The sequence below is a fragment of the Fusarium solani genome, assembly GCF_023522795.1.
Source record: "Fusarium solani strain SB1 chromosome Unknown bctg00000002, whole genome shotgun sequence".
Taxonomy (NCBI): domain Eukaryota; kingdom Fungi; phylum Ascomycota; class Sordariomycetes; order Hypocreales; family Nectriaceae; genus Fusarium; species Fusarium solani.
In genome coordinates, this window is record NW_027072155.1 from 1180393 (window position 1) to 1196200 (window position 15808).

Here is a 15808-nt window from a genome sequence, read left to right on the forward strand (position 1 = left end):
CTTTTATAATAATATTTTTATTATTCTAAATAGACTAATAAAATTTTCTTAATTTATATCTTATAAAGAGTTAATAATAACTAAAGAATTTATTTACCTTTTTTACTTTTATATTATTAAAATATATAATATATTACTTAAGATTATTATGAATTAAAGATTATTATTTACCTTAAAATTTTAATAAAGTCTTATAAAATACCTAGGAATTAATTATAAACTCTTTATAATATATTATAAGGATATATATAATTAAGCTAAATATTAAAATTAAATATTAAAACAATACCTTTAATATTAGATTAATTATAAATAAATTAACTAAGTTTAAAAGCTATTAATAGCCTAGCTAGCTTATAATATAATAATAAATAAGAATATAAAAGTCATATTAGCTTATATTAACTTTAGATTTACCCTAGATATTAATTAATAATCCTAAGATATTATTATTAACTTATAAGTAATCTTTATTCATAATTAGCTAAAAAATCTATATAAAGAAATATAAATAAAACCTAAATTTAATAAAAATAAAATAATAACTTATCTTAATCAAAAAGGTTTAAGGAATTAATTTATTTTATAATTAAAAATATTAAAATAATATAATAAAATAAAAAACTTAACTATAAGTATATTAGACCTTATAAAATTAAATATAAAATCTTAAAATATAATTATAAATTAGACTTATTACTTAAGGTTAAGCTTTATGTAATCTTTTATATTTTAATACTTAAATTAATATAGGATATTACTTAAGTAAAAATATATAATAAATTAAATATAAAAGTTAAGTAATTAAAAAAATATATTATAAATGCTATTCTTAATATAAATAAAGTTAATAATAGAATAATATATTTTATTAAATAAAAACATTATCTTATTATAAAAAATACCTAGGAATTATTAAAATACCTTATTAATATATAATACCTCTTAAAGGGTTTTTATTAATAATAATAAAACTAATATTATCTAAACCTAAGGTAAATTAATTAATAACCCTAAAAGTACTATTTACCTATACTTTACCTATTACTTATTACTTAGCTATAAGTACCTCCTCTTAAGAATAAACCCTATCTTTCTTATCTAACTCTTATATTTCGCGGGAAAGAAATTATAAACCCTACTTATAAAATAAGTAATATTATTATTAAAAATATGCTAAATAAGCTAAAGTCTCTTATAGCTTATCCTTTACTTTCTTAATATTTATATTTACTTTATACTAGGTATTAAGGTTTTTAGAAACTAAAGAAAAGATATTAATTATAAAACTTAATTACTATAAACTATTAACTTATAGAAAAATAATATATTAATATTAGTATAAGAATAACCTTAATAAATATATTCTTAATAATAAGTAAAACTTATTATTTTCTAATAAACTTTCTTTACTTAAAATTATATAAAATAAGGCATAGTATTAAATCCGTAAATATTAAAATAAGAGGTAAAAAAAGAGTACTATATAAATTTCTTTAATTTTAAAATATAACTTAATATCTTATTAATAAAGAATTTTAAAGAATTAAGTTAGTTATATATTATTAATAAGCTATAAATATAGCCTTAAGGATAAGACTAATAAAGGGGAGACCTTATATTATAGCCTAGGATAACCTAACTAGCAATTAGCTTATATAATACCTAAGGGAAGAAACTAAATTAATTAGTATTAGATTACTTAGCTCGCTTAGTAATCCCCGCGATTTATAGATTACTAACATTATAAAGTAATCCTTATAATTTAATAAACTCTAAATATATAAAACTTATTTATTAATGCTTTTTTATATATTAGCTACTTAAGCTATTAATATAACTTAGTTATTTTTAATACCTTTAAGTATATTATTAGATATAATATATATCTTATTTAAGATAATATTAATATCTCTTTTATTAATATAAATTAATATAATTAATTTATTTCTCTTAGGACTTATATAATTATTATACTTTAAGTATAATATACTTAATAAGTAAATAAAATATATAAATAAATAAAATACAAATCCCTTAATTTATATTTTATTTATTTAATTAATTAATTCTTAATTACCTAGTATATTATAATTTAATTATAAGACTAAAATACTTTTTACTTTTTAGGCCCTTTAAAATAACCTAAAATTAAAGCTTTAATATATTATAATAATTTATATAATTAATTTAATAATACTTTAATATTAATAATAAGGCATTTTTTCTAAGTAAGATATTATTATAAAATTATATAAGCTATTTAATTTAAAAAAAGAGATTTTTATTTATTTTATTTTTAACTTAAATTTATAAAGATTTTCTTCTTAGTTATATAATATTAAAGATATAATTAATTTATTACTTATTAACTATAATATATTATTAATTAATATATATTAAGCTTATAATCTTATTAAGTAATACTTAGACTTTAAGATATATATTCTTTTATAAATATAATTATTAAAGAGCTAAATATAAAGATCTAATTATTATTTATAATTAATTTTAACTTATAATAAATATAATTATAAAATATAATATTTAATTAAATAATATTTATAATTTTAATAAAATTAATATTTTTTGTAAATATAATTATAAATAAAATAATTATTATAAATATAAAAAGATATTTAAAGTTAAAATTAATATAGCCTAGAAATTAAAAATAACTTATAATTATTTAAATAATTAATATAAAAAGCTAAGTAATCTAATTATTTATTATTAATATAAATTAATATTATTTTATTAAGTAATATTAAAAAAATAATTTCTTAAGTAATTAAATTATTATTATAACTTAAAATAATTAAATTAATAATAAAATTAATTTTAAATAATTTAAATACTTTAATTAATATATAATTAATAAATTAATTTTTATTATTTTTTAATTTTTAAGAGTTATAAAAATTATTAATATATTCATTTAAAAAAATATAAAATTATTTAGCTTTATATATTATTTTATTTTTTTTATTTATTTTAATTTTATAATATTAAGTATTTTATATTTTTAAAAAAAGGTTATAATTAAAAAATAAAATATTTAATTAAATATTTTATAATTTATATTTTAAAAATTAATTTTCTTTTAGTTTTCTATATTATATATAAGGCTATTATAATAAAGAGAAATATTAAGAGGATTTTTATAAAAATTAATTTTATTTTTTTTAACCTAGAAATTATTATCTCTAAGCTTAATATATAATTATAAATTCTAATACTTATTAAGAAAGGAATTAAGCCCTTAACTTCTTAGGTCTTAAAGACCTTAAGGATTATACTTAAGGCTAGATCTTAGTTTAAATACCTTAAAAAATAAATTAAAAAATATCAAAATAACTCCTTAGAATTAATCCTTAAAGCTCTATAATCCCTTATAAAAAAATAAAAGTTATTATATATAAGGTTACTTTATTAATAACTAAGGTTAAAGATCTTTAAGAGGTAAATAAAATATTAAGTTAATATTAAAAGGTAAAAAAAATTAAATTATAAAAAAAAAGTTATAATAATAAAAAAAAAAAATTAATTAAATAAATATAAATATATAAATAATAATTAAATTATTAAGAAATAATAATTAAAGAAAGTTAATTAAATTAAGTATTTAGTATTATAATATTTATAATAAGCCTAGGTATAATATAAAGATTTATTAAGTAATAATTAAAATATTTAGAGAAAAATATAATAAGTAATTTTAATTAATTAAATAATTTTAATAATCTTAAGAGCTAAAAATAAGATAAGTTAGGGTTTTAATAATAATATATATATTAAGTATAGTTAACCTTTTAAGGCTCTTATAATAATTAGGTATAATTTATATTTTATTATAATAAAAAGCTATAAGAATTTTACTTAAGAAGTAAAGTATAATTAAAAATATAAAAGAAATAAAGAAATAATAATAAAAAATGCAATATATAAAAGGGTAAGAATATTAATATAATTAAGTACTTAATATAATAATATTTATAATAAGCCTAGGTATAATATAAGGATATATTAAGTAGTAATTAAGATATCTAGGGAAAAATATAATAAGTAGGTTTAATTAATTAAATAGTTTATAATATTTTTATTATAATTTCTAATAAAAAGATAAGGATTTTTATTTTACTTACTTATTAAGTATATTATTACTAGATATAACTGATATTTTTTGCCTTAAAATATATAACTTAATCTTTTATTCATATAAACTTAATATACTTAGTTTATCCCTTAGGAAATACTTTCTTATTATATATATATAATAAATAAAAAATATAACTTTAAAGCTTATTTTTTTAATATATTTAAATAAAAAATAATAATATATAATAAATTAAGATTTTATTTTTAATATAATATTAATATTATTTAAAATATTTAAAAAAAATCTTTTTTACTAAATTAAAAAAATTTAAGTAATTAATTTTAAAGCTTTAAGGATATAACTTTATAAAAATACTTATTATATACTTAAAAAAAAGCTTTATAAGTTATTATTAACTAAGATTTAATTACTTATATAATTACTTTAATTAATATTATAAAAATAATAATTAAATAAACTTTATTAAATATATAAAATATATTTATTATATTTTTTTATATATTAATTACTTAAGCTATTAATATAACTTAGTTATACTTAATACCTTTAAGTATATTACTAGATATAACTTATATCTTATTTAAGATAATACTAATACTCTCCCTATTAATATAAGCCTAGTATAATTAATTTATCCCTTAGGAATCCTATAATTATTATAACTACCCTTTACTATCTAGGCTTTACTCCTTGCAGTTTATACCAACCCTATAGATTATTAAAAAAGCGAGTATACCCTTAATAAAAGACTTAAGAAAACTTATCTTTAATATATTTAATATTAAATTTATAAACATTATCTACTAACCTTCTATTCTCAAAAACCGTCTCCCAGAGCAGGACAAACTATTCCCGGTAAACTATATTAAAAACTCCTTGAAACGCTATATCTATCTCCCCGAGTATAGGCAAATATGCCAGTTTCGTATAAAAGTTAAAATCGAGCCAACGATGAAGGTTCTCGCCTTGCTCGACAGTCTTTAGATTCGATTCCTAAAGCAACCTCAGTATTTGTGCCTGAAACAGAAGACGTATTGGCTACCGGGTACATAGCTTCTGCTGTCTTCTCTGATCTAAGCCTAGAGGATGTAGTTGGTATTCCCTGCAGAGCCACCGTAGTTGACAAAGTCCGCTCTTCAGAGTTGTGTCAACGGAGAGCACGAGCTGTCTTGTTGCGTCAGTTAGGAGTTGTAGAGGAGGGAGAGGGGCCTGTTGCGTCACGCAGGCTCCTAAAAGTGGCCCATCACAGGATACGTAGTATTTGTCCCACACCTGTGACCCCTGAAACCATAGGGGAGACAAAGGGAGCCACATCGGTGACCGTACTCGTGTCGTAGAGGCTGCTTCTATATCTCCGTCCAAACTCCTGTAGCCTGGGAGGAGTAGTCGGATCTGCGACTCGCGTTTTCGTTGACGTGACATCAAAGATCTATCCTCTGCCTGCCACCGCTCAATGTTCCTAGTCCACCTCTTCCAGAAAAAGGTAAACCAGGCGTCTGAGTCGGCTGTTATGGCACTCAGGATATTCTGAGCATCATGTATCAGTTTCTGTTGTTTAGTCAATAGATGAGCCTTCAGAATGAGTCGCTAGATGTAGTTCGCCGCTCAGCTGTCCAAAGATCCTCTAGCTTCGTCCACGCCAACTTGAACTTTTCCCAGTATTTCACATCGTTCCAGCGTCAACGGGTTCTCGACCTACTCATCTCATGAGATGATAGCAGCCACTCGCAGTCGGCAAGCTGCCTGATGCCTTCCGCCTCCATCGTGTTTGTGTCTGAGATGATGGAATACTTGCAGGCCCCGACTAGCGTGTAAACGTCAGAGTTCGCAATCTTTCGAAGGATTAGGGCGAAGTTGTATCTGCTGAGAGGAAACACCCTGTCGGTAGCTCTACACCGATTGTGAAGCTCACGAGAGACGGATATTTGCACGTCACTAGCTCTTGCAGAGAAGATGTCGTCCTTCCATGTCTCGCGGGAACCGTGACGCAAGAAGCGATCCATGGTGTCTATTTCGACGGCCAGGATGCACAAGAAGCCCGATGTTTGGTGAACTCTGAAGAATTGGTGTGATTCCATCGGTCGAGAGGCCCAACTCCCTACAGGTAACCAGGGGTTCCTAGTCCACCCCCCTGGCACGGCAGAGCGGGAAGGGAGCTCCAATCAGGAACCCACGATGGTAAGCCAGGCATGCGGCGGTCATGGCTGGCAAGGGACAACATTTGGCCCACGAGTTCGTGCAACCTTGTCCCGTATTCCCGTTCCACATAAGTCACGATGTAGGCAGCCAACCCGTCGAAGTGCCGCACCCATGTCTCATATGACAGGTGGCGTAGGTTGGAGGGAAAGAAATTCCAGTGCATGACCTGCCGGCCGAAAATGACGTGAGCTTCCCGAGCTGATCCAATCTCTTGAACCACTCAGACCCTTGAGAAATAAGGGTGCTGGATCAAGACCTCGGGAGCATCCTGGACCGCACCGTCAACTCCGGAGTCGGGTTTTTCGCCGAGGAAGATGAGCACGCGTGTAGCAGCGAGGTATATGTCTCTCATCAGCCCTACTTGGCGGGATCTTTCGGAGACGTCGCTTTGGTTGATACAAATGGCACCAATCCACACCGGCGGGTTTGTCCTCGAAACGAGATCTCTGTAGTGCGTCGTAGCAGTTCTCGGTGATCCTGAGTACGTCCCACCTCTTTCCTACAAAAATGACTTTTTTCGCCTTCGGTCGCCTTGCCTGTTAGCCCAGGTGTACGAGACAGCCTCGTAAGTTCTGGTACTCTCCTGGCCTTCCACAACGCTGAAGCCTCCTGCCAAGCGTTGGCCTGGTCCCGAGTCATCTTGTACGTGGATGATCTCGAAATGGCCATGCAAGTAGTCTCCAAACTGACCTGGGAGCGGACAAAGAACACGAATTCTGCTTTCCTGGAGCGGCTCGTACGTGGATTTCAACTGTAAGCTTTCGGATGCATGGACAGCACTGGCGGAAGAAGGTAGAAACGACAAGCTTTGGTTTGTCGATTCTGTTTCATCTTGAGATTTTTGGTTCAGTTCGCTCAATAACGCCTTCTCCGTCATGCCCTCTGGGTCATCCAAATAAACATTCTCGGCATAGGAAACTGATGGCGGCCAGCTAAGCTGCATTTCTGATCTCTTCAGGGCTTTGGGGATCGTTAGTTCATCATGCGACTCATCGACTTCGCTCTCGATCGATGCAAAGACCCCACAACTGTGACAACAAGGGACCCCAAGAGATGGGCAAAATGTGACCTCAGGGTTTTTGCAAGTACGCTCATGCCAATTTAACATCTTCTGAGGTTTTCGGCAGGCTTTGAAACTGTCGTTGAGATCGAGATGCAAGATATGTTGAGATGGATGACGATGAGTGAGAGGAGTATGGGTAAGGGGAACACCTTGCATCCTGCAGGTATTGGGTAAAGTCGCCAAGTGTAGTCATCAGGCAGCAATCATAGTCCAGAGAGGGAGGTAGAAGCACACCCTTGCGTTATAATTACTGAAGCTTTGCGTTTTATCTCGACTGAAAATTAACTAATCCAGTAACTTCTTTAATAATTTAGTTATCTAGCTCTTAGATACATAATAAAACGCTTAAACTTAATACTATGCTATAAACCAGTACTCTTCCCAGTCCCAAGTTATCGCAAGGTCCGCTATTTGATTCTCTATGTGTGATTTCCGGGAGCGAAACAGTGGGTGTTCCGTAAAACGTTATCGTCTCGGCCTCATGAGTGGTCTTGCGAGGCATGTCAAACGTGAATGTTGGGGCTGCAGTCGTCTCTTGTTCCGGCTCAGGCACATCAATGGTTTTGTTCCGCTCTTTTTGCTCAGACACAATGCTTGAGGGCATCGGTGCAACAGTGAAGCCTTCGTCGCTGCAGATTTCGGAAAAGTTCCGAGGATCTCTTAGTCGCTCCGTAAGGCCTAATGCGTACATGCAATATCCACACCTAAAATGAGGTTTGTGAGCACTTCTTCTCGTTCAAACGACAGAAACTTACGCCAGGTTTGTCGGAACCCATCCGGATACGCAAATGCATTCGTAGTAGTCGGCGCCATTCTGGTCGGCGCAGTCGCGATCCAGGCCCTGAAATGCACTGCAGATAGAGTCTTGACCGCTGCAGTAGTCGTAGGGAGTCAGGCTCGAGGTTGCGGATGCCCGGGCATACAAACCCACCGCTGTGTTCATGCTTTGATTCGTATTTTCCTTGGGATGAGGGAAAACTTGATCTAGGAGGTCTGCGAGGTTTGCACGACGTCTTATTAGAGTGGCCTCCAGCTGAACAGATCCTCGACGCCCTTGCCTACTTTAGAAGGAGGAGTGTTTCCTATTTCAGAGATTTTGATCCACTTTAACGCTTGGCGCGGGCAAACGATTGCGCCGTCTGACGCTTATTTTAACGACTCCAGTGCAGCTATTGCGGAAATAGGAAGTTGAACCGACATCAACAAATGAGCTAGCAGTTTTAATTGGACCCTTGGTCCTGATGGCGACGATCAGCGACTACCTACCAGTACTGCTAATTTTCTCCGAGGCAGGCTAACAACACATGGGTTGAAAAGACTGTCATGTCCCACAGGGCCAAAGGTCAAAGCCACCAGCTCTTACCCAACATTCATTTTCAGTCATGGTAGACCTGACGACCGGCCAAGTTGCCGCCATCATCGCCTTTGGCATCGTCGTGGGTAAGTCAACCTCTAGCTCGTTCTCCTGGCATTGGGCTAACAAGGCCTCTAAGCTCGCGTTTGGTGTCCCACAGTTGGAACATTTATTCTCACTGGAGTGCTTCAAGATCGCGAGACGGCAGCTACATGGTAAATAATGCGTTGATTTCCCGTTCTGTTTGCTTTTGCTGACATTTTTTTTCCTCACGAAGGACCGTTGCAGCGAAACATCTTCAAAGCTCATATTGGCCCCTCGTACTTCAGTCCGATGCAACAAAGGACCGTGGAGTCCGCAAGCCCATTGTTGTCATCTCGCTGCTTCTGCCACTTCTAAGCTTGCTGATTGCGGTAGCGGGAGTCGTTACGCCCCTTGGCCTCTACGAGTCCAACGAACCAAAATCGAAAGCTGTCAGGGCTGACTTTGAATATGCGAGGGATTCAAGCACCTTCTACTCAAGCACATCCACACGTGATGACAAGCCTTTCACGCGAGTATGCACCATCAATTTATGCTACGTCCCTTGCCCATACACCTCGGACGTTACCGTTATTGAAACTGATGGTGCATCGAACAACTGTACCGTGTTGGGAAGCATTGATGCGAATGTCCCTGACATCCTGCGCGACATCTACACCAGCGGCACTCAGTACGAGAGAACCACCATCTCCAACTACTTCGACATTGAGTGGCGCCAGACAACGACTCAGTATGACCGCCAGCTGAACAACGGTACACCAATCGCCGCCGGGCTCTATCGGCGGCTGGAGAACATTGCGCTCCTGGATACGGTACGCGCCGTTGAAGGATTGATTGTTGATGCCAAGGTGGGACAAATTGGTTTCAGAAATCACACTATTCCGTCTGGCTACCCTCTCGGGGTTACGTGGACTGAAGATATCTTGTTCTGGGAGCCCGACGTCGAGTGTGTCGACACCAACACAACATTTGACTTTGAAATGACGACAAGCTCTCAAACGAACACCGGTGTCTCGGTTTCCAAGTTTCATCTTACCGATAGGGGTGGCTTCGTCAACATCAACAAGACTGACCCATTGGATGATCAACGCAACGGGGTTAACCAGCCTGATCTAAAGATGAGAGCGTACCAGGCTGCGTGGGCCACCAATGCCTTCTCCATGTTGTTCATGAACATCTCGAATGCTGGGAGCGCAAAGGACGACATTGAGCCTTTCGAATACATCAACTCGAAAATCGGAAAGGAATTCAAGTTGCCGAGCCTAGATTTTGATGCGAACTACCTGACACTCGGTCTCACCAACAGCTTTAGTGACCACCTTGGAGTAAGGGCGACCAGCGGTCCCAGTGATTTATACAAGAATCCCTGGAATATTACTACCGAACACTTCACGGCCATAGGTAAGACTTGTTTATTGGCTTGGCAGGCAACGCTAACAGCCTTCAGGGGACCTATGCGAAGGAACAAAACTCGACATGTTCCCTAAACTGAACAACACCTTCGTCATGTGTAACCTCATGAGAGGCATCCCACAGCGAGTCGGTGATGGCCCGGAGAACGTATTCGACGACCGAAGCCAATGGTCGTCTTCGTTGTACGCCTGCGCTTCAGCTGTCAAGGCCACCGTCAAAACCGTCACTTTTTTCTACAACGGCACAGAAGCGAGGTCGGGTAATATCGAAGTCAAGGAGATCAAGGACAAGGAGTACGCGGCAGAGGATGACATGCCGCTGTGGGGTGTCGAGGATTCTCCGCTTGAGCTGGACGTGTTTCCACCCATCTGGGGCCTCGTTGACCCAGCGTACGAGAAGTTCCAAAACATCTCAACAATCCGTGCTCCGTCACTTTATCTTCTTGGATCAGGCTCTATGAGCCCCTTACGATGGGAGCTGGACTCTGGATACGTGCACAGGAACCTGCCGGCCTCGATCGCACCCATCGGGGCTTTCTTTACAATCTTCTCGTCTACTACCAATAGCCTGTCTCCTAACGATGTTGTTGGCAAGTCAAGTATGAGTCTGTGGCTGAAGTGGCGAGAATTGTCCAAATCAGCCAACTCTGCCTCGACTATTCTGAAACTGCTCTGGACCGACTTTGTTGCGTCGGCTGTGGTTGGAACAAAAGGGGTGCTGGGGGCGAGAAATGCACAACCCGAAGACGCGGCAGAGGTGTCTGTAATTCCACTGGAGCACAGAATTCGGTACCGTTGGGTGTATGGTATACCTGCATTCCTCCTCCTCGCATGCATGGCACTCATCGCAGGATTGGCGGTCTTCTTGCGGTTGGCTGGACGATCTAATCTCGGCAAGATGCATTACCGATTGAGGCAGACGTCACTTGGCCGTGTGTTGACGACCTTGGTAGATCCGCAGTCCAGCAACTTTGTCATGTCTGCTGGAGACTGGAGTAAGAGCAATGCTAATAAGGATATTGACTTGGGCGTGAACCGGGCAGTGCCCAGTCCAGAGCCACAAGCACAAGTGACACAAGAGAAGTTTGGATCGTCAGCGTCGGAAACACGTGAAGGGTAGATGATTTACGATTAGCCTTAGTTCTTTTTATTTTTATCTGCGCTATCTTGACATAATAGTCTCTATGTTTAGATGCAAGGTATCTCACCTACTCCCTTCCCACCCCAAGACTCGCTGCCTCGCCCAGTCATTAGCTGCCGCAGAGTGCTCCTGTTCCGCCACTACAGTAACCTGCGTCTGCTTGAGAATGTGCTTCTGGCTATCCCCATCGTCATCACTTCGGCGCGGCCTCTCCTTATCGTAGTTGCTCTGCGTAGCCGTCACTGACGCCAAGGTATTCAGCTTGACACTATCCCCGTGCTCATGCCGCCGACGTCCTGACATGTGGGAACTGATCTGACCCGATGGATATCTTGGGTTGCTGCCACTGGCGTAAGTGCTGCGGCCAAAGATGGGGAGGTTCAGCAGGGGTCGCAGTGCTGGCATGGATCCAGCAACGATTCCAATGCCTTCCTCCAGAACAGACCATAGGCCAATCGCGCCTGTACTGTACATGAACTCCGTCGGATCGTTGTATAACGTGAGGTAACGAAGTCGAACGATCGTGGCACAACTCGCGCTAAGAGGTAGGTTGTTAGTGGTGCTGATGAATGTGATGGAGAAATCCTTACAAGGCGGCAAGACCGAGCATGAGAGCAACCGACATCTTGACTCGTGACTTCATTTGAATGTTCCAGAGCAAGACTCCGGGGAGCAGCGCCAGGGTCCAGTCGGTGACAATTGAAACAGCCGAGAAGAAGAAGCCAATGCTACTGTTCAGCTTGAGGTTGCAAGTGCCCTCCGACTCCCCCCAAAGGGTTGTAACCGGGTGGCAGACGTTGGCTGTCGCAATGATGAAGATGACACTGGCCATGCAGGTCATGATCAAGACGGACCAGATAGTCCACACGAATCGACGGCGAGAATCGGCGATACGGAGGAGAGTGACGCAGATGCTGGCCTTGATAGGTACCGTGCAAGCCGCGTAGAAGAACTGGGCGATAAAGAAAAGCTTTCCCCATCTGTGGTCAGCTTCGAAGAGCCTTCGGTTTAGGGCTGAAATCCCACCTTTGTTCCCTTCATGATATCGACTTTGTCGATGTGCTTGGCCCGCTGTCCTGAACCATGGAAACAACACGTAATGACCAGACCGGCAACCACAGTGTAGAGCACCTGCATCGAAGGCATCAAGTCAGCATTTAAGGGGTCAAGTTGGGACAAAGTTTGCTGCACATACCAGGCCTACACACATCAGCCAGTCATCCAAACCGAGAATCTTTTTCCATCTCCGAACTCCCAAGCGCGTGACGAGTGTGGCCCAAGAAAGTGACAACATCACAATGGTTAAGTAGAGCAGCGGAACGCCATCACCCGCCACTTTAGCCATGCTGGCGGCGAATCGCAGTGGCGTTGATCCCAGATATCGAAGTTCAGGATGCGAAGAAGACCGTTTGGGAAGAGGTTTGCGAATATACGCGTCGTTACCCGGTTCCGAAAACTCGGGACAAAGCCTGTATATCTGTTGGTTCTTGAAAAGCAAAAACCAACCAAGGGTTCGTGGCAGCAGTGACAAGCTTCATGGAATTCCCCATCGTTGCCATCCTGGCAGACCAGGGACTGAAGCTCACTACCACCTCGCCTCGGTTTGCCCGGCCCAACTAGGAATCGAGCATTTATTGAAACAAACCCTTGACCTGGAAGAAGCAGGACTGTTGAGCCCCTGATAGAACCACTTGAACCACTTGAACCACTTGAACCACTTGAACAGTAGCTGCAGGCGAGGTGCCACTTTGCAGGGACCAGGCCCCGGGCCCAGATCCAAAATAACCGGGCCTCCCAATCAACCCCCCAACTCCAGACTTCGGGCAGAGCCTCACAAGAAACGGTCGGAGTAGTCCCTCATTTGGCTCGGAGGCCGAAATCTGTAGATCTTGGTCAACTTGGGGTTAGATAACCGTTGAATTGCAACCGAAGTTGACAGCCGACAAACCTTGTCTAAACGGCGACTTCGGCACTTCGAAATTTCATGCTAGTGAAGCTAGGACCCCGAACTCAACATAGGGGAGATACTACGCAATAACATGACTATACCATATTTTTACTAGTGGATACTACCCTCAGAGGAAGCCGGTTAACACGGATGTTTCCATTGAAGCAGGCACCCATATTCTGGGCTCGCCCTGTTTAGAAACAACATGGGCATGGGCTTGGACATGGACAAGGGTGAATGGAGATGCCACTTCAAAACAATTCACAAACCCAGTCAAATCCTTCAAATCCTTCCACTCTTGGCCCACAGAGACCCCAAGTAGCCCCTATTGGGAGCAGAAGCTCGGAAGACCTGGCTGGCTGCTGCTGTCGGGTCAGTCTCTCTACCCGATAGGCTGGGTGCATCCTCGGATACAGGCGAGCTTACGCGTGAGATGTGACAGTATGGAGATCGCTGTCGGGAGTCAAAAGCGAGCTGCGGCAAAGCTGATCAAACATCTTGACATGTCTGAAAAGCAACATCGACGGGTAGTTTGCGGCTGAGATCGAGGGGTTAAACGATAGACGGCATGTGGCCGACCTTATCTTGATCATCGTGCAATCACGAAGCCTCACGGCTAGTCATAAAGAAGCCGTTGTCTCAGGGTCCTACCTGTGCTTCTAGTCAATGCCACTCAAAGCAACCCATGACACGATTGCACAACAGAATCGTTTTACGCGGCAACCAATCTGCCCCTCATCAACGGAAGGGGCGGCCCCCAAGCTGTTTGATCAGCCCCATCTAGCCGTTCTTGAACCCTGCTAGAGGTGGGTAGAATGAACTATCACGACTTTGGAAACGCCAACCCCCTCCAGTAGCCCGCGCAGCGTTGGATTGAGCGGGTTTCGGAAGACCAAATGAGTCTAGACAAACAAACTCGCCATACGAGAACGAGACTATTCCAACACTGAAGCCTCTAACCAAACTCAATCCACACTCTCCTTACTAGGGTTCTCAGCTGGGGGCTACCATCCCAACCCCCATGCCACGTGGGATTTACATATCCGAACGCCATTATGAGCTCTGCGAGAAGAGCTACTAATACAGACCTTGGGATGTTTAATGCGGCCTCATTCAACTCCTCCATTCTCATTGCATCTCTAAACACCATGGCCGAATTCATCATCGAAGACAAGGACCTCGCCTCCCTCAACGGGAAAGTGATCATCGTCACTGGTATGTCAAATCGGCAATCCCCTGTCCGCTATCGAATGATTTTATGAGCCTGAAAAGGCTGACCGTTGCATTGCATCCTTTAGGAGGCTCTTCCGGCATTGGTCTTGCCACAGTCAATCTCCTTCTGGCCCAGGGAGCCTCTGTGGTCAATGCCGATATCCAAGCCCCGGCTGAGGAACCTCAGGGCTCTTACACCTTCGTCAAGACCAATGTCGCGGTCTGGGCCGAACAGGTCGCCCTGTTCAAGAAGACAAAGGAGGTCTATGGCCGTATTGACCATGTCTTCGCCAATGCCGGTGTTGGCCCTCGCGCGGACTACCTGTCTACCGAGGTGGATGAGAATGGCGACCCTAAGGAGCCTTCGCATCTTCTTCTCGATGTCAGCTTGAACGGCGTCATCAACTCGGCTACCCTCGCCATCTTCCACATGCGACAGCAGCCTGAGGGTGGCAGCATTGTCATCACTGGCTCCACCACTGGCCTCCAGCGCCTTCGTGCTGTGGACTACGGTAACTTCCCTCTATCTCTTTATGTTTCTCCTTCTCTAACGTGCTACAGCCGCTGCCAAGCACGCTGTCCTCGGTATTGGAAGAGGTCTCGTCCCTCTGCTTGGTGCTGCCAACCTGCCCATCCGAGTCAACACTCTGGCGCCAAGTTGGGCCGACAGCAGTGTCCTCCCAGGCCTCAAGGGTCTCTTGGAGGCCATTGGTGTCGAACTGATGCCCGCCTCTGCTGTTGCCCGTGGCGCAGCTCTCCTTATGGCTGATGAGTCCCGCAACGGAAACCTCATTCACGTTCAGCTTGGAAAGTACAAGGAAATCGATGAGGCCGTTCTCCTGCCTGCATTTGAGTCTATCAAGGGCCCCGACTACCCCAGCGAGGATGAGGTTTTGCGCCGCCTGCAGGAGCTTGCGGCCTCCAACAAGGCATAGGCGTCGAGGAGATTATGACATACCCCCTGGAGTCTGCTGGGTTTCAAGGACTCCTCAACAAGGATATCACTAGCGAATAATTGTTATGAATGCATAAATACACATGTACTTATCACATTCTGTACCACATGTTGACATTCAGTGAAATCATTTCATTCATGTCATCGAGAAATCAGCCTAATTACACGGTTAAAGCGCCGTTGCAGATATGTAACCCTGGAGAGAAAGACCCCATCTCTCCCCGCATGTCCCCTCAATAATCTTCTGATCTACTCTTTTTTGGCTGGAAATAGCCAGTTCCACCTATCGTTGTCTTGATCACAATGCAGATCTCATCCATAACTCGCAGCATACTACGCCAAGACGCGGAGTTGAGGATGTA

The 15808-nt window shown here is 39.4% G+C and overlaps 4 protein-coding genes across 4 annotated transcripts; 2 read left to right on the forward strand and 2 right to left on the reverse strand.

The window, feature by feature from the left end:
* Window positions 1-6539: 6539 nt before the first annotated feature.
* Window positions 6540-8325, reverse strand: MRS44_004335 (uncharacterized protein; the record flags this gene model as incomplete). The annotated part of the gene is made up of 4 exons (XM_046283240.2): window positions 6540-6765; window positions 6823-7279; window positions 7716-8086; window positions 8138-8325. 4 exons carry the CDS (start codon window positions 8323-8325, stop codon window positions 6540-6542), a joined length of 1242 nt encoding a protein of 413 aa, XP_046136541.2.
* A 439-nt stretch (window positions 8326-8764) lies between these two features.
* On the forward strand, window positions 8765-11310 carry MRS44_004336 (uncharacterized protein; the record flags this gene model as incomplete). Its single annotated transcript, XM_065622162.1, has 3 exons — window positions 8765-8822; window positions 9025-10179; window positions 10226-11310. The coding sequence occupies 3 exons, from the start codon at window positions 8765-8767 to the stop codon at window positions 11308-11310; spliced, it is 2298 nt and encodes a 765-aa protein (XP_065478234.1).
* Window positions 11311-11327: 17 nt separating this feature from the next.
* On the reverse strand, window positions 11328-12890 carry MRS44_004337 (uncharacterized protein; the record flags this gene model as incomplete). The annotated part of the gene is made up of 6 exons (XM_065622163.1): window positions 11328-11356; window positions 11403-11869; window positions 11922-12283; window positions 12358-12462; window positions 12527-12800; window positions 12838-12890. 6 exons carry the CDS (start codon window positions 12888-12890, stop codon window positions 11328-11330), a joined length of 1290 nt encoding a protein of 429 aa, XP_065478235.1.
* Window positions 12891-14427: 1537 nt separating this feature from the next.
* Window positions 14428-15426, forward strand: MRS44_004338 (uncharacterized protein; the record flags this gene model as incomplete). The annotated part of the gene is made up of 3 exons (XM_046280948.1): window positions 14428-14494; window positions 14578-15003; window positions 15053-15426. 3 exons carry the CDS (start codon window positions 14428-14430, stop codon window positions 15424-15426), a joined length of 867 nt encoding a protein of 288 aa, XP_046136537.1.
* Window positions 15427-15808: the final 382 nt, after the last annotated feature.